Source organism: Lepisma saccharinum, chromosome 7 (assembly GCF_977018435.1).
Source record: "Lepisma saccharinum chromosome 7, izLepSacc3.1, whole genome shotgun sequence".
NCBI lineage: Eukaryota > Metazoa > Arthropoda > Insecta > Zygentoma > Lepismatidae > Lepisma > Lepisma saccharinum.
The window spans coordinates 43,617,944-43,637,459 of NC_139235.1; the positions used below are offsets into that span (position 1 = coordinate 43,617,944).

At 37.2% G+C, this 19,516-nt stretch overlaps 1 protein-coding gene across 1 annotated transcript in view; it reads left to right on the forward strand.

Annotated features, from left to right (window-relative positions):
- The window catches only part of Mdh1 (malate dehydrogenase 1), a 42,095-nt gene extending 23,400 nt beyond the window's left edge, over positions 1-18,695 (forward strand). The window contains exon 6 of the mRNA XM_083125229.1: positions 18,217-18,695. Within this exon, the coding sequence (XP_082981355.1) occupies positions 18,217-18,315 (99 nt within the window). The 3' untranslated portion in view covers positions 18,316-18,695. The remainder of the gene's footprint in view (positions 1-18,216) is intronic.
- Positions 18,696-19,516: the final 821 nt, after the last annotated feature.

The window sequence follows — 19,516 nt, forward strand, 5'->3', positions numbered from 1 at the left end:
CTTGTTAAAAGAATGTTAGATAATATTTTATATGTTGTTGAGAGTAGAGAAATTCCACGGTAATTATTGCAGTTCATTTTATCACCTTTTTTAAACACAGGAACAATTATGGATTCTTTCCACTGTTGAGGGATTTCTTCTTTATTCCATATTAAACAAATTAATTTATGAATTTGACAAATTAATGAATTTCCACCATATTTAATTAACTCAGCTGGTATTAAATCAATGCCAGGTGCTTTGTTATTCTTTAGCCTTTTAATAGCATCTTTAACTTCAGTCAAGTTAGGTTCTGGGACTAAAGGTTCTGCTGTGTGTACTTCATTCACTTCTGATTTATCTCCTACATGGACATTTAAAAGGTCATTAAAGTAGTTCTTCCATCTATTTAGAATATCGCTTGGGTCAGCTAGAAAATCACCGTCTTTATCTTTTATCAAGTTTACTTTAGGTTGCCACCCCTTTCTAAACTCATTTACACCTTTATATAAATCTCTGATATTTTTATTTTTGCTGTTTGTTTCAATTTCGTTAATTTTGCTTTTCAAGTAATCTCTTTTTTTACTTCTAAACGTGCGGTTAACTTCTCGCTTTATTCTATTATAATTGTTTAGATTTGTATCATCAGAGTTATTTAACCACCTAAGTCTAGCCTGATTTCTTATTTCTATTAGATTATGACATTCATTATCAAACCATGGCTTACTTTTTCTCGGTTTATGGTATCCTATACTTTCTTTAGCTGCTGATTCTATTGCATTACGTATGTGCTCCCAATTCTTATTTACGTCTGTTTCATTTATATTTTCATCATCATTTAAATCCTGCAAAACATCAAATCTATTTGACAGTTTAATTTGGTAATCTTTCTTAATTCTTTCATCAGTAAACTTTCCTGTATCAAATTTTAGAACTTTTAGATTTTGTTGCTTATGATTTATCACTGAGAGTCTTTCTCTTAATTTAGCAATTACTAAATAATGGTCACTGGCACAGTCAGCACCTCTATGTGTACGAACGTCAATTATACTAGTATAGGGATTTCAATAGTCACTTAATGTAATAGATTTCTACATTGAAATAGTTCAAAATGTGATTTTTTCCTAGAGTATTTGATGTAAAATTTTACTATAACTACCGGTAATAGTATCAAATCGAAGTATATATACAGTGGTACCTCGATTTTACATTTTTCAGGGGACCAAGCTGAAAAAACTTATAATGTGGGAAAATGTAAAATTGAGGTAAATTTTGCTATGTTGGGACCATCAAGATTGAATGTATGATGTGAGAGAGTGTAAAATTTGGATCCCACTGTATATTCTGTCAAAAAAGTACCGGGAATTGTTAAATAAAATGCACAATTTTAATTTATTCATCACTATTTATTTTGTCGCCTTCAAAGTAGGCCCCATTTGATGCAACACACACATGCCAGCGTTTTTTCCAGTCTTGGAAACACTTTTTATAGGCACTTTCCGGTATGGCCTTCAGCTCCTTCAACGAATGTTGCTTTATGGCTTCAATCGAGTCAAAACGGGTACCCCGGAGTGGCAATTTTAGTTTTGGAAACATATAGAATTCACACGGGGCCAGATCTGGTGAATACGGTGGTTGATCGATGGTATTTATTGGTATTGGCTTTAAATTTGGTCACAACTGTCGCTCTATGCGATGGCGCATTATCGTCGTGTAAAATCCACGAATTGTTCTTCCACAAATCTGGCCGTTTCTGACTGAATTTCTCACGCAAACGCTTCAATACGGTAAAATAGGATTCTTTATTGACCGTCTATCCCTCTGGAACGAATTCATGATGCACGAAACTACGAATATCGAAGAAAACCATGAGCATCACCTTGACTTTTGAGTGACTTTGACATGTTTTTTTTTGGTTTCGGCTCGTCTTTTGTCCTCCATTCTGATGACTGTTGACTTGTTTGCATGTCAAACTCGTAGACCCATGTCTCATCACCAGTTATGATGCGTTCCATGAATGTGGGATCAGAATTGGCGCGATCCAGCATGTCTAAAGAGACCTGCTCACGGTACTGTTTTTGAAGAAAATTCAGCTCTTTTGGAACAAGCCGTGCGGCGACGCGTCTCGTGCCCAAAATATCCACCAAAATCGAACAGACAGACTCGTGAGAGATGTTAAGGTCAGTAGCTATCTCTCTTAAGCTGGAATGACGATTATCGAGCACAATTTCCTTCACTTTTTGGATGTTTTCATCAGTTGAAGAGGTCGAAGGTCGTCCAGAATGAGGCTTGTCTTCGACGATCTCTCGGCCCTCCTTGAACGCTTTGCACCACTCGTAAGCCCGTGTTTTTGATAAAATTGATTCACCATAAGTCTTTTCTAACATTTTTAGCGAGTCTGCACACGAAATTCCGTTCGCAACACAAAATTTGAGGCAAACTCTTTGTTCAATAATTTCGTTCATTATAAAAATCGTGATGCACTACTGAAGTGGACTGATTCAACCTGCTGCTGTAAACAAACTGGTTGACAGATCACGCTCATGTTTGGCATAGTAATTAAGTACAGAGCTACCAACTTACGGAAAAAAAGGTTTTTAAAAAATCATTTGCGCGGGCCTTTTAAATTACAAATTCCCGGTACTTTTTTTGACAGAAGGTATATCCACAAAATTACATGCTTGTAGCTTGATTAACTTCTAAAATATTGAATGTTAAGCTTAATGTAATGTTGACATCAGAGTCTTCCAATGCTATAAACAATCAAATCTCAAGATCCTTTATATCATGTTAGGTTAGTATTGAGGAGATGTTTCTATCCACCAAATTTTGTTTCTACCTTTAGTAGTTTTCAAGACTACAAGAACAGATAGGCTGATCAAGAAAGTGTATAGTACGTAATGTAGAGAATTAGCCGTTCTTGTAAACCTGTCTATAATTTGAATGATGCGAGAGAATACCGCACCATTAAAAATGGGTTGATTGTTGACCAGTTGTTTGAACCTTGCAAGATGTGGGTTGTACATATAACTAGCATTCAGGCCCGTAGCCAGGAATTCTTTGTAAGGAGGTGAAGTCAATCCTAGAGGGGGCAAATTTTTAATATATGGTGTCGCATTGGCAGATATAGCAGGGTGCACAGAGGCACTTACCCCCTCCCCCAAAAGAGAGAAGTAACAGAAAAGAGATGATATCTTGAAACTCCAACGAACAAAAAAAAAAAAATCGAGCAACATCAAATAGCAATATTTCGATAATGACCTTTTTCAGATTGCCAAAGAATATAAAGTTTAACATAAATAGGCTAATAGGGACTGTATCTACTTGATATTTACAGGTTGATAATGTTAATAGATGATTAATATGTACCAACAGCTTTGGGCTTCTCTGCAGAACTGATTAAGGGAGCCCTTCATAAATCGTGCTTCATAATGATTCCCTCTAGTTTCCAGTATGCAAGATTTTTACGCACAAAGGAATCTAACTAGAATCGAACAACACCATTGTGTTGTGTTATGCAAGAAAAATTGAATGAATTAAATAATAATGGTTGCATATCATCTACACTTTGATGAATTGTGTAAAAATTTGTAATACATTTTTTTGTACTTGCTTAATCTATCTATCTATCTCTCTCTCTCTCTCTCTCTTTCTTTCTTTCTTTCTGCTAAAACATTATAACATGGGTTACTTAGTCCACCACGGACTTATTTCCTTCAAAGGGAAGAGACTTGAATCACTACAGACAATGTTTGCCTAGTTATGTTAACCACTTTGCAAAATATTGTGTGAATTATAGTTGAAATACATGTGTTTGACACCTGACAGACAAATAGGAATCCCTTGATTGATCAATGACTTCTTGGATTACAGAGTCGTCATTAATATTTCATATTAAGTTTGATAGAAAGAAACTGTTTTAATTTTACGGGGAGCCATGGCATTATCTTTAACATTTTTCTTTCATATAGATATCGATTAGCTCCCATGGCCAACTCCCGCCGCCCCATAGCTATGGCTCTGAACTTGGACTATAGGAATAGCAGACATTTCGAATGGAGCGAGCAAAAAATTTTTACGAAATATATGTACTTTTACTTGTATAAAATTTGTAATCGAGGAGGGATGGCAATTGCCCCTCTGTGCTCCTTGCAAGTGCCCTGGATGTCTGGAAGAAAAATGCAAGGAACATGTGAAAACTAATTCCATCATGAGTATCCAATTGTCCTGCTATTCTTAGATTCTCCTAGTTTTGTTTTTTACTTCAATGTTTGCTTTTCCTAGAATGGACTTCCATCCAAGGTCGGGAGGAGGACAATGCCCCCTGCCTGTCCTGTGGTTGCAGCACTGTTTATGAGTGTCTCTTCATCAATTTCAAGTCGATCACTCATTGTTGCGATTAGCTAGAAGTGGCAGGAAAGCAATGCTAAGTAACAAAAATCAAATATCCACTCCCTCTCTCTACCATGTGAATCACTATTACCAAAAGGTAGCCTTGGGAAACAAAACTTTAAGCAATTCAAAGTTCATAGCAACACATCCAACAACATCCGAACACATTAGGCACCTTTAATACAAGACTACTCAAAATGTCACAAGTGTTCTAGATACTGAAAATGGCAAAATCATTTCCTGAAGTCTGAATCTGGAAGGGAATCCCCCCCCCAAATTCTGATACGACATTATACGGAATCCCATACACCCTAATAAATCACAAAATCAATAAGTGACTTTGTTATGATGCTAGAGTAACACATGATATAATTGTAAAGATTATTGAGAATTCCAGGTAGGAATGTGTTCAGTATTTTTCACAGGGGGAGCAAAGCAGGCTCTCACATTCACTAGTTTCCAAGCCGGTCCCCGTGGTGGAGTGGTTAGCATATTGTGCTACGATGCCAGGGGTCCTGGGTTCAAATCCCAACCTGGTTTGTGTGTCCATTCATCGATTTAATTATATCATCACTCATCCACATCATCGCAAATTAGCCAAAAGTGGTACAAGAAGCAAAGTAAAATAAAGCAAATCAATCAATCGCTAGTTTCCAAGATCTCAACAAGTCACTTTCGCTCAATTGTTGTCTTCCATGGCCAGACCGACAGTCTGTTGTTTTTGTGTGTGTGTGTCGAGACAAACAGACAGACATGACTGTCACATAAGAGTACTTTTTCATTACCTGATTAGTAGCCAAAAACAAAGATAATTTTGCTTATTTTTACATAAGAGTTGGATTCTGGTATTTTCTTGCTGTTGTTTTTACACTCGTCTCTGACCTCTGTAGTTAACATTTATCAAAATTGTAGTATGGTTGAGATTTAGATTTTTACTGGCAATTAGAACCCAAATTATTAGTTCTTAGGTTTCAGAATTCCGACCATTTTTCACAAAGCAGGTACTGTAATTTATTTTTATAAAATTTTTAATGGACATATTTTCTAGGTCACTGAATTCAGTGAAATCCATTAAAATGTCAAAATACTAAAATTTAACTGAAAATTATGTTTTTTGCAAAAAAAAAAAAAAAAAAAAAAAAGAAAGCAAAAAGATGAATATGGACAAAAATAATGTATCAAGTGGACTAAGATAAGCATTTTTAATATAAAATCCTGTGTCCAAGATAATTTAAATCAATTAAGTGGCCAAAATAGTGGTATGACATCATTATCGTTAAGTTATTCAACGTGGCAGACAAATATGTTTGACAATGTGTAGAATAATATTTTTAAGGGACAAGATATAATTTCCTATATTTTGAAGGGGATAGAATTTGATGGAACCAGGTTAACTTTAATATTTTAAAAATATTTTCTGTTAAAATATTATTACTGACAGATATAATATATCAAGTGGACTAAGATAGGCATATAATCAATGAACAGAGGCCATATGGCACACCAACTTACGGAAGTTTAATGTTGAACCCTATGCTTTCATATCATATACTAGCTGATTACCCGGCATTGCCTGGGTGTTTAATGAATTCTAACTATAGTGTAAAATGTAGCTAATTTTATTTACAGGTATTTAAAAGTATAAGTACAGTATACAAATTATAAAGTAATATATTTTACAAATTCACTATAATATAAATTTAACAACAATTTATGAACAACAGTATTAGTTCCACCTCCAAGAGCAAGAATAAATAAATTGAACGGAATTGAGAGTATCACTATTCATCTTATCGACCCCGAAAACTATGGATTCCACACTATACCGCGTTTGTTACAACCTGTCCCGCTTCCCGCGCTAGCTGGTCGCTCCCTTTTCTCCGTGCTGGGGAAAGTCAAAGCCAGGCAGCCAATTAAAATACGCAACGTCGCAACAGCGTCTACGTAAGCGCCTCTCTTCTGGCTTTCATTCGCTCCTCGCTGCCCAGCAGACGCTTTTTTCCTCGTTTCTCATTGGCACCGAAACTCTCGAGCGCTCCCTAGCGCGGGAAAGGGGACAGGTTCTACCAAACGCGGTATAATATCGGTCGTATTTGATTATTTTTACATATCACCCCCTTCTCACCCCCTCCCCTAGAGGTGCCAGGGGTGTCGTTAAGTTGAACGGCATTGGGAGTGTCACAATTCATCTTAGCGACCCCGAAAACTATGGATTCCACACTAACATCGGTCGTTTTCGATTATTTTTACGTCACCCCCACCAGTCCCTACGTCAAGTGGACTAAGATAGGCATATAATCAATGAACAGAGGCCATATGGCACACCAACTTACGGAAGTTTAATGTTGAACCCTATGCTTTCATATCATATTCTAGCTGATTACCCGGCATTGCCTGGGTGTTTAATGAATTCTAACTATAGTGTAAAATGTAGCTAATTTTATTTACAGGTATTTAAAAGTATAAGTACAGTACACAAATTATAAAGTAATATATTTTACAAATTCACTATAATATAAATTTAACAACAATTTATGAACAACAGTATTAGTTCCACCTCCAAGAGCAAGAATAAATAAATTGAACGGAATTGAGAGTATCACTATTCATCTTATCGACCCCGAAAACTATGGATTCCACACTAATATCGGTCGTATTTGATTATTTTTACATATCACCCCCTTCTCACCCCCACCCCTAGAGGTGCCAGGGGTGTCGTTAAGTTGAACGGCATTGGGAGTGTCACAATTCATCTTAGCGACCCCGAAAACTATGGATTCCACACTAACATCGGTCGTTTTCGATTATTTTTACGTCACCCCCACCCCTATGGGTGTCTTGAAGTTGAATGACATTGGGAGTGTCACTATTCATCATAGTGACCCTGAGAACTATGGATTCCACACTAATATCAGTCGTTTTACAAATCACCCCCTTCCCACCCCCATGCCTAGGGGTGTCTTACCCCCACAGTATTTCATTCCAGATTGTAAGTCATATGTGCACCAAGTTTAGTCATCGTGAATGTAACCAATTAGCTTAGCGACTCCCAAAATCTATGGATTTGACACTAATCTTGGTCATGTTTGACATTTAAATTTTTACCCCCCATCCAGGTAGGTGATGATCTTGAAGTGGAACAGTATTGGGAGTGTCACTATTCATCTTAGCAACCCCGAAGATTATGGATTCCTCACGAATGTCGTTCGTTTTACATGTCACCCCCTCCCACCCCCACCCCTAGGGGTGTCAGGATGGTCTTACCCCCACAGTATTTATTTCGAGATTGCAACTGATACGTGTTCCAAGTTTGGTTGAAATCGCTCCAGGTGTTCAAGAGTTATGCTGGAACAAACATACACACACACACACACACATCCATTTTTATATATTAGATATACAGTCACAGATTAGGAAATACACACCTTATGTGTTACGTAAAATTCTAACCCCAATTGATTTGCAAAACCCAAGATAAAATCACATACAGGGTCACATTGCATCTAAAGATATCAGTTTGGCGGTTATGCGGAGATAGGTGTTCACGCCTGACGAAGCCACCAGATGAGTGGCGAAATCGATCGCTGAAAAAAACTTTTGCAAAAAAATGAATAGTAAGTGTATCAGAGTTAATCACATACAGGGTGTTTAAAAAGTAATTCAATATTTAAGGTCACTAATATGAAATGCACCATTGCAGATCAGGAAATATGAACTTTGTGCCATATTATGCATAATGCTAGCTAATATGGTTTCCACAAGAACAAGGAAAAATCATGTACAGGGTGTCTAAAAATTCAACCACCGACTGGCGGCCTTACTCCCACCTGTTGAGGTGGGAGATCATCCAATCAGTTACGGGATGACATGTGGTCAGTACGAAGAATCTCCAGTTGTAGGTTTTTTTTGAATGAATGTTCCAAAAGTTTTCAAGGTCACTAACATTAAATATACCTTTGGATCAGGAAACACACGCACATCTTTCCATGTGTTATGCAATATACTAACCAATACAAATGCCGGATGTATAAAAAATAAATTGACCAAATTAAGGTGGTGCACTTCTGTTCAGAAGAACTGGCACACTCGTTTGAGTTAAAGATCAGCTTCGGAGCCGATCGAGTGTGCCAGTACAGCCGAAGTAAAGCTTTGGGAAAACAGCACTCTGCAGTGTTCCTTACCACTAAAGTTTTTCACTGGATCAAGAAAATTTTCTGACTTGCCGAGTTAAAAGAAACAGTTACAGGAAAACCTTGCATTTTAATTATTAATGCAATGCAGTGTTCAATTTTAAAAGAGAATGGTGGGAAAAATTAGAGAAAATGTTCCAGATACTCAGTATTCCATAACTAATCTATAAAAGAAACTGCTTCAGTCCCTGCACTTGGGGAAAAGCTCATAGTCATTTGAAAACAGAGGGGAGTGGATGGTGCTTCCATTACCTCTTTCCCTAGCTTAACGTAACAGCAAAGTTGACGTTCACCAAGAGGACCCGGTTCGAATTCCGACCTGAGCGTGGGTGTTCTTTGCGAGTGTCCCTTCATCAATTTTCCCAACATTTATCTTCTTCGTCGCGATTAACTAAAAGTGGAAGAAAAGCGAAGATAACAAAAAATAAATCAAATTGACATTCAAGATGCGGACGGGAGAAAATAGACTATCCAAGGCAATAAGAATATCTATCACGGCCCGAATGTCGTGACTGCAGGATCACTTTTGTTACTTTCTCTTACGTATAAAAACTGCTTTTCTAGCTTTTAATTTGAACACGAAAGTAGGATAATAAAGCTCCCAAAATCAGTACATGCTGGATGAATGTCTTCATATTTTCCTGAAAAATCACTCTTCTTCGGCAAATAGTTAGTTTAAAAATATAATTATGTACGTTTTATTGACTTATAAGATTCGTCGCCACATATCAGAATCTGCTATGTTGACAAAGTTAGAGCACGAAGATTTTTAGGGTTGGAAACACTAACCTTGCACAAAAGCATGTCTTCATTAATATACACACACAACATTAACTTATAGTCTAAGAGCAATGTGTGCACAGCATAGAGACACTCTACCATGAAGCATATTGCTTTCAAATTAATGTAATTAGAGAGAAGGGACATTGAAAGTTTGGAACCGGACAGGTGAAAGTGCAATCTTCAGGAGAAATCACCCGAATAATATGTTTTTTTGCACCGCGGCTTGTGTCCATGTCGGTAAAATGCCACCACAAACGTAAATTCATTTTAAATTATTTTCAGCATATAAATAATTATTTGTCATATTTTTCATGAAACGTTTCCTCATCCCTCTTACCTTTGGTAGCCGCTCCTTCCTCCAATAAGAATGAATTTACAGTTTTTCTAATCTTCTCCATTTTTTAATTTCCAATCCATTTTCCCTTGCGTCCTATATTTTATGATGACATACAAAGGGAGGCAAGTCACCCTAGCTCCCCTTCTGGACTAACATGTGTATGCTGTTAATTTGTGTTTGTGATTGAATCATTCACCTTACCGCCATTCATCCTCATCTTCGCGATTAGCCAAAAGTAACAGAAAATCGAAGTAAAATAAACTAAAGTAAATTAGCCAACAAATTATCTAAATGAAACTCCCTTTTCTCGCACTGTGGCCACAGCGCTAGACAAAGATAAGGAATAATGTGTTTCCGCCACACCTAGCTCCTCACTAGAAAACAAAAGTGAAGTTCCTTGCAGAACCCTTCACACACAATGAGTGCATAGAGCGCATGCAGCGTTGCCAACCCCTCAGCTACGAAAAGTGCTGTTCGAACTGTGGAATTATGCTAGAACGCCACCCAATTGTGCTAAAGGCAGTATTATTATTATTAATATTAACAATATATTTTATTACTATTTTCAGATGTTATATTGTATCCCACCCTAAGATCTATTTATTTTAAGTAGCTTTTTTTGCCTTAGGGTCTCTGGGAGTAAGTACGATTGATTGATCGATTGAATTAAAAGTTTTGGGTGTGTCGGCACATCAGGCCATTTTGCACCCTTCAGTGGTTTGGATCCTACTTTAAACTGTAGGTCAAGTCCCGATTAGCCTTACTGTGCATAAAGTGGACTTAAAACACCAAATCAAACAAACAAACAATCAAACCCGTCAATGAGGGAGTAAGTACGACAGTGAGGGTGAATGAAGATCTGATGAAATGGTCTATGGACTATGAGATGGAAAAAACATAATTACATGTCCATACCTTACCAAGGGTCGAAATAGGTTATGTGGCTCAGTAAATTTGTAAAAATACTTCACATATTTTTTCTACCAGATGGGGAGAGGGAAGATGACATGACACAGTTAAGCGTCGTTATCTTTCAATTACTGATGGTGGGGGAGGGTGGTGTATAATTCACAAATATTTTTCATATACTACTGCAGTTTTTTGCGTTATATGGAAGAACGTATTAACCCATTTCCACCTCCAACAACACCCCGCTAGACACACACAATTTTATGTTAGTTTCTTGCAACTTCAAATGCTCATACAATGCATTTCTATGTAAACTAACAACATTTCCAAATAAAAAAAATAAAAAGGATAGGAAAGGGAAAAAGGTACTCACCAAACGAACAAATTAAAACTTCCATTTTCCAACTCCTTTCTATATTTCTGAGCATAAGATTCCTATTTCTGTTTAAATCCACACAGTCTTTTTTTTTTCTCTTCGGGAGTTTCACAGTTACTTCTTTTGCTATTAGTACTCATTTTTCGAAATTGTTCCAAATATATTTTACAAAAAAATATTTAAAAAGCAGGAAAAGAACACTCACAGATACACTCAAACACACGCTCAAAATTAAACTGAAAGATACACGCAAGAAGAACTAAAATCATACACACGAACAACGCTTTTTTCGCCGCAGGAGATGGCTTCCGAAATGGTAAGATGCCAACGAAACTGAACACAAGCTGAAGACAAAGATGGTCAAAATTTGCCGACAAAGGAGGGTGACACATGATCTTTGTTTGTCAATCCAACTTACTACTAAACATTCCTCACGAAAATACAGGCCTTTGAATAATTATTTTCTCCTTGCCACACGAACAACAACAAAATATATATAGCTGTGACTCCATGAAATACTTATCGTGGCACCCATTTGGCGGAAAAAGAAGAAAGAAAACCTTTGACCACACAGGGAATCGAACCTAGAATTTCAGCTTACGAAGCTGGAATTTTACCGACATGGACACAAGCCACGGTGCGAAAAAGCATGTTATTCAGGTGATTTCTCCTGAAGATTGCACTTTTACCTGTCTGGTTCCAAACTTTCAATGTCCCTTCTCTCTAATTACATTAATTTGAAAGCAATACGCTTCATGGTAGAGTGTCTCTATGCTGTGCACACATTGCTCTTAGACTATAAGTTAATGCTTTTGTGCAAGGTTAGTGTTTCCAACCCCTAAAAATCTTTGTGCTCTAACTTTGTCAACATAGCAGATTCTGATATGTGGCGATGAATCTTATAAGTCAATAAAACGTACATAATTATATTTTTAAACTAACTATTTGCCGAAGAAGAGTGATTTTTCAGGAAGATATGAAGACATTCATCCAGCATGTACTGATTTTGGGAGCTTTATTATCCTACTTTCGTGTTCAAATTAAAAGCTAGAAAAGCAGTTTTTATACGTAAGAGAAAGTAACAAAAGTGATCCTGCAGTCACGACATTCGGGCCGTGATAGATATTCTTATTGCCTTGGATAGTCTATTTTCTCCCGTCCGCATCTTGAACGTCAATTTGATTTATTTTTTGTTATCTTCGCTTTTCTTCCACTTTTAGTTAATCGCGACGAAGAAGATAAATGTTGGGAAAATTGATGAAGGGACACTTGCAAAGAACACCCACGCTCAGGTCGGAATTCGAACCTGGGTCCTCTTGGTGAACGTCAACTTTGCTGTTACGTTAAGCTAGGGAAAGAGGTAATGGAAGCACCATCCACTCCCCTCTGTTTTCAAATGACTATGAGCTTTTCCCCAAGTGCAGGGACTGAAGCAGTTTCTTTTATAGATTAGTTATGGGATACTGAGTATCTGGAACATTTTCTCTAATTTTTCCCACCATTCTCTTTTAAAATTTGACACTGCATTGCATTAATAATTAAACTTTTAACTTTTCTTTTAACTTGGCAAGTCAGAAAATTCTCTGCATCCTGTGAAAAACTTTAGTGATAAGCAACTCTGCAAAGTGCTGTTTTCCCGAAACTTTACTTCGGCTGTACTGGCACACTTGATCGGCTCCGAAGCTGATCTTTATCTCAAACAACTGTGCCAGTTCTTCTGAACAGAAGTGTAGAAGCATCACATACACTCTGGGATGAGCTCATAAGAAACGTAGCTCCAATTTTATGATAAAACGAACAAACGCTCATGATCCTAATAAGATCTTAATCCAGGGGTCTTCAACTTGTCAGACAGTGCGGGCCACATTAACAATTTCAATGACGCTTGTGGGTCACAAAGTTACAATACAGTAATGAACAGTAAGATGCTGCCAATTACCATTTACTTAATCCGGTTTTTATGTTAAGCACTTAATTTTTCAAACGGGCACGGGCCGTGGCAAAGAGTTCTGCGGGCCAACTCTGGCCCATGGGACATGGGTTGAAGACCTCTGTCTTAATCACTTATGGATACAGGTGAAACTTTGAAGGCCAAACTTGCTATTGAAGTTTAGCATTCAGGATATCTGTGATTTCTTTTTATTGCAGTGACTGTAGAAGCCACAGCTAACCCCCATGTCTTATCACACCCCTATGGTTTGAAATGTGACCACTTTGATATTCTCTCCTCTTAATTTCTATTAATTTTAGTCATGGTAGTGCATAAAACAGGTGATGAAAGACATTCTCCAAGTAAGGTTGGTTCCTTGCATCCACACATGAACTCGATACCAACTGCTACAAAGGACCATACCAGCCTTGGCAAGGGATTTCACCTGCATACATACCAGACCCATGACATACATGCTTTATTTATCTGGCATTCAAAAAGACAACCCAAATTGGAATTTCATTCACTTAATACATAGTTTCATGTTTTATATACGTTATTAATAAACTAGGTTTTAAATGTACTTAACTATATCCTGCCTTGCAACTTCTTCATTTCTCACTTTCACATGCTTTATTTAGTATTGTAAAGGAGCCAATTTTGGATAAATTTAATCTTAATCTTCGTTATTTGAAACCCACTTCACCCAATTTGTATATGATGAAAAAGAAAAAAAACCTTTGACCACACAGGGAATCGAACCTAGGATTTCAGCTTACGAAGCTGGAATTTTACCGACGGACACAGGCCGCGGTGCGAAAAAGCATGTTATTCAGGTGATTTCTCCTGAAGATTGCACTTTTACCTGTCTATGCTGTCTCAAGAGGCCTCACTGTGGTGCAAATTTCAGATTTTCCTCTGTCCCCCTTTTTGATATTTTCACAATTTTGGCAACTTATACAAAAAAAATTGGGTCCTGGCATCTCATCTGTTTATTAATATTTGAAGGGCCAGGGGGAAAAACGATGAATGTCGATTTTTCGCCCATTTTGAGATCGCAACGCCATCTGATAGTTCAGAAGCTGTACTATAAGAATGAGAACGGCCTTGGTTGGGAAACGATGAGAAGTGCCTGAAAAACGCATTATTATTTTGGCATATATTAACGTTCTTATGGAAAGAAATACTTTGTTTTTCATTTCCTGGCAAATTGTCTCGAATGAACATTCATCGTTTTTCCCCCTGGCCCTTCATTTGGATTTACATTACACTGACCTGACACTGAACAGTAAATATAAGAAATATGGATAAGGTGTTCTGTTCACTTCATGGTTATTTTGATCTCGAAATGATAAATTATAAAACATATCCATTGAATTTGTTGTTGGAAATATATAGAAATAAGTGATACTATAAAAAATATTTTAAAAATGGTGAAGCAAAAACAGTTTGCTTGAAATGGTCTGGAATGACACAGAGAAAAGGTTTCATTGTAAGCAGTGACATTCTTTACACATCTTTCTTTGCAAACTGATGATAATGCTGAAAAGATTTTCTCGGGCTATCGACCAAGTGGGTTGGTTGACTCACCTGCTCGATAGCCCCAGAGAATCTTTTCATCATTCGTCGCCTTCAAGTCTTACTTGATGATAATGCTAATTTCATAGGTTGCCAATACTTTCAAGGGGGACTGTGATATTTGCTCTTTACAAACTTTTTTTTTTTTTGTGTTTTTGTTATTCAGGTCTGTTTGACTTTGTACTAGGACAGAAAAAATGTTGGTCACAATGGGCATTTTTAAAAATTTACAACTTTCCCACAAAGTCGACATTTTCGGGATGGGAAATATTCAAAATTTTCTGACACTGTGGAAATCTTGAATTCTACATGCCATTTTCCCTGAAGTGATTGTTTTTTGCATTTCTGTAATGAAAAAACCTTTAGAAGTCCGAGCGGGTTTTCGAAAGTAACCCCTCACTGGCTGCCACCTTTGCGCGCGATTTTTAAATTTTTTACTTACTTCAGAAAAACGTTATATCTCGGAGACTATGTGAGCAATCTACTTATGGTAACTTTTGTTTTTAAGCTAGAAAATCAGGGCATGCAACCGTGCAGGAATCAAATCGCCAAAGCCAATAAGAGGGGTTGGGTGGACCACGGCTCCCAACTTTCAATGAAAAAAGACATATAAATGGGGAGTTTTTTCACATATTTGATAATGTAATGCACCGAGGAACATGAAATGACTTCCATTCGGTTGAGAAGGACCATTCTTTGGAAATAAGGCTAAAGTTTGCCTCCCCTTCCCAAAATAGCGGGGAAAGAGGGGCAAACTCCCCGTTTTTATGATTTTTTCATTGAAAGTTGGGGGCCGCAGCCCACTCAACCCCCTCTTATTGGCTTTGGCGTTTTGATTCCTGAACTGTAGCATCCCCTGATGTTTTAGCTGAAAAACAAAAGTTATCCTAAGTAGATTTGTCAAATAGTCTACAAGTTATAACATTTTCTTTCGGTTTCGCCGAGGCCTTTTGGTGCGAATTTTAAATTCCTTCACTTATTTGACAAAAAATGTTATAACTCGTAGACTATTTGACCAATCTACTTCGGGTAACTTTTGTTTTGCAGCTAGAACATCAGGGCATGCAACCGTGCAGAAATCAAAACGCCAAAGCCAATAAGAGGGGTTGGGTGGGTCATGGCCCCCAACTTTCAATGAAAAAAAATCATAAAAATGGTGAGATTTTTCACATATTCTATAATGTAATGCACCCAGGAACATGAAATTACTTTCATTCGGTTGATAAAGGACCATTCTTTGAAAATTAGGCTAAAGTTTGCCTCCCATTCCAAAAATAGCAGGGGCAGAGGGGGCAGGCTCCCCATTTTTATGATATTTTCATTGAAAGTTGGGGGCTGCGGCCACCTAACCCCTCTTATTGGCTTTGGCGTTTTGATTCCTCCACGGTTGCATGCCCTGATGTTCTAGCGGCAAAACAAAAGTTACCCAAAGTAGATTGGTCAAATAGTCTACGAGTTATAACATTTTTGTCAAATAAGTGCACAGATTTAAAATTCGCGCCAGCTTCCATATGTAACTTTGGAGTCGGGGGGGTGGGTCCTGGGTGGGTGGGTTTTCTTCCACCGATACGGTATATGTTCAAAATACCAATTAGAAACTCATGTAGAGAATTATTTAGAGAAAATAAAATTATGACCATATATTCCCTATATATTTACAAAGTAATTGAATATGTACTAAAACACCGTAAATTAGATAAGAATTCGACGGTCCATCAGCACAACACACGTCAAAAAGAGAACTTCCACATGCAAGCACACAGACTTGTTCTCTCAGACAAATCACCTCATGTTGCAGGAATAAAATACCATAACAAACTTCCCACATACATCAAAGAAATTACAGAAACTCACAAGAAACTGAAATCAATTAAGCAGTATTTAACAGATATACCCCTATATAATCTCAATGAATTTCAATAGTTAAACTAGATTAGTAAATTGAAGCATTTAAATTCTTTTGATATTGTATGTCTCCTATATTTGGAGTATCTCTTTTACAAGTTTAGTATGTGACACTTATAACTGTTTATGTTTAACCCATATGATTTATTTGTATTTTTGTGTTTGCATTTTGTTCTTTTTATTGTAATCTTACTCCTTTTGTAATATTTAGTATTGTATTTATTATTACTATTATTATGATGCACTACGCCTATATTTTCGATGGTACTAAAGGCTGATAAGTTTCACACATTTATAATGCGGTACACATGGAGAATAAACCACTTTTAAACATGACCCTTTAGATCCCGAAAAGTCATGAAGTCAGGACTGGGATGAGATTTTTTTTTCCCAATCTCAACCTTTTTGGGATCCAGCACATTGGGAGTCCCCTACTATTGCTCTACACATGCATTTTGAAGTGATATGTTGTCCATTGCAGAGACAATAAGACCTTGATCTTATCCTTGTGAACAAATTGCATAGTTGATCCGACTCCTGGAATAATTGTGTTATTCCTTTGCAATCCTGATAGTATTAATTGAATACGCTGTCAATATTTTCATGGGAAGGTGCAGTATTTACTTTCTTTGTGACCCTTTTGTCTCAACATGGAATTGTAGCTCTGCACATGCACTCTGAAGACAGTCTTCAAAGTTTGCATCCATGATTAATATGATGCACATATTTTTGTACCTATCGTTTGTGTGTATTCTCTGAAAAGCTATGGCCAACTTTCACCAGTTAATTCTAGATGGAAGTTTTTTAAGTACTCTATGAACATGTAACTTACTATACCTGCACAAAGTGCATGAATGGAAAGATGAAAGGTTGAAGAACAGAATGTTGAAAAAATAATGTCAAGACATTGCTCTGATTAGTAAAAACTAAATTGAAGAACGGAGGTTTTCATTCTCCTTAAGAAATGCCCAGGAGTCGAAACACATTTATTAAAGATATTTTTGATAAGCTTTATCTAGTTTCATAATCAACTCAAGAGATCCTCGTACAACTGCAATGTGCCAACCATGGCAGAGTGGTTAGCACAGCATGCTATGATTCCAGGGGTTACAGATTTGATTTACAGCCTGAGCATGAGTGTTCTTTGTGAATGTCCCTTCATCAATATCATCATGCCATCACTCATCCTCATTGTTGCAATTAGCCAAAAGTGGAAGAAAAATAATGCTACATAACAAAAAACAAACCAAACAACAGTAACGTGAGGAGAAATCCATAACCTAGAACTCACTCTTCCCTTTTTTAATATTCGTGAACATTTTAACAGAAATTAAATAAATGTCCAGTGTGTTGGGGGCGACCTTCTGCTAAGGCACCCAAAAGTCAATTTCACTTCCACATAGTACACCCTGGATGGCTTTCTGCAGACGAATGAGCCAGAGCGACTGGCACTATGGCCAGTATAATTTTGTGTGTGTTATCCTGTTTTTTATCCTTGTGTGCTGAGTGCCCCTTTACAGCCTCAGCTTTTAACGAAAGTTAAAATATTTTAGTACCACAACACTGCAATTATGCTATTTGAGTTATGATAAGGGGTTGGACTCCGTATAATGTGATAGCCTAAGTGCTGATGCACCCACAATTTTAAATTCAAATTCAAAATAAATGTCCACATGTTGTGAAACTGTAATTCATCCTCTTAAGAAATAATAATTTATGTGTCTCAGAAATTATAGGTACATGAGGTAATCCATCTTTCATGGATACATTTGTTGTTGACATTTATTGTGTATAACCCACTTACTCTTTAACAGTTACAATTTCCTTTTACTTCCAGGGATTAAAGATCTCAGAGTTTGGACGCCAGAAAATGGATTTAACAGGAAAGGAGTTGATGGAAGAGAGAGGCGAAGCTTTGGTGGTCTGCAGTGGTTGAATGATTAACCACATCAGCAACCGTTTGTAAAGATCTAGTAACAGAGCACAAGTGGTATAAAATATACAGAGGTCAGAATTAGTTACTCTTGAAACAACCTAGATATTTCTAGAGCCAATTTGTTTAAAAAGTTTGAGCAATTTCAGCAAACATTTTTTTGTTGAAAGTGTAGCATACAAGAAATGATGTTTCAGGATGAAAGCAAAATAGTTGATTGTACATAATTGGTTATTTTGTGATCATATAATTATTTTTGGTAACAGTTATAATACTATGTAAATGTAAGAGATTGAACTGATAATGTAACATTTAGTGTAAATTGTAATCCCCAATTTGATTTTTGATTTAATTGTACAAAAGAAATATACATGTTCTTAATATATCGTTTTAATTTGTTCTATCATGCAAAATACAATGATACAGCTAAAGATGCTGTCACAAGATTTGTAGTTAACCTAAGCTACTTACTAAGCAACCTACTGGTCAACGGCTGCAATGGAAGAAGGAGTTGGATGGCCATCTCAACAGGAAAGGAGGCGGAACAACCAGGAACCAGGAGGAGTATAGTTGACGTGCTAGCTACGTTAATGAGCGGCTGGCTTTGAAGTTGACGGAGCATGCCCACAAGCTCCAACAATACATTCATCGCACGGTTGAGACTCCACGTGGACTAGATGAGCATAATGACAGCTGCACCCATTGGCTCAAGGACTCCATGTGGAGTAGACAAGCAGAATGACAGCTGCGCCCATTGGCTGAAGGTTGAGTGTGATTGGACGAAAACAACTCACCTGCTGTTTATACCCACCCACGTTTGTGGTGGCATCTCACTTCAGATCTTACATGTTAACCAAGTAAACGTGTCAACTATAACACCTCTTTCAAAAACCTTGGTCCAGCTGGCACCGGCTGGTAGCACCTTTTAAGGGCCCCTTGCCAGTGTTACGGTGAAGACCTCAGCGGCAACTATGGTGGAGAAGGAGACCTTCAGAACGGCATAGCTGGTGGAAGAGGCACTCATTCTTATCGAGTATAAATATGAGAAAAAGACACTGTCTAGTGGAGAGGAGGGATCCTTAAAGACTAGGGGAAAATATTCTAACAGAAAATTAGCCTGCTTATTAGAGGTTTAGTCAGCAGGCCAATCACCAAGATCGAGTCCTGTAGGCTAATAACCCACATACTTTAAATCGCACTATTA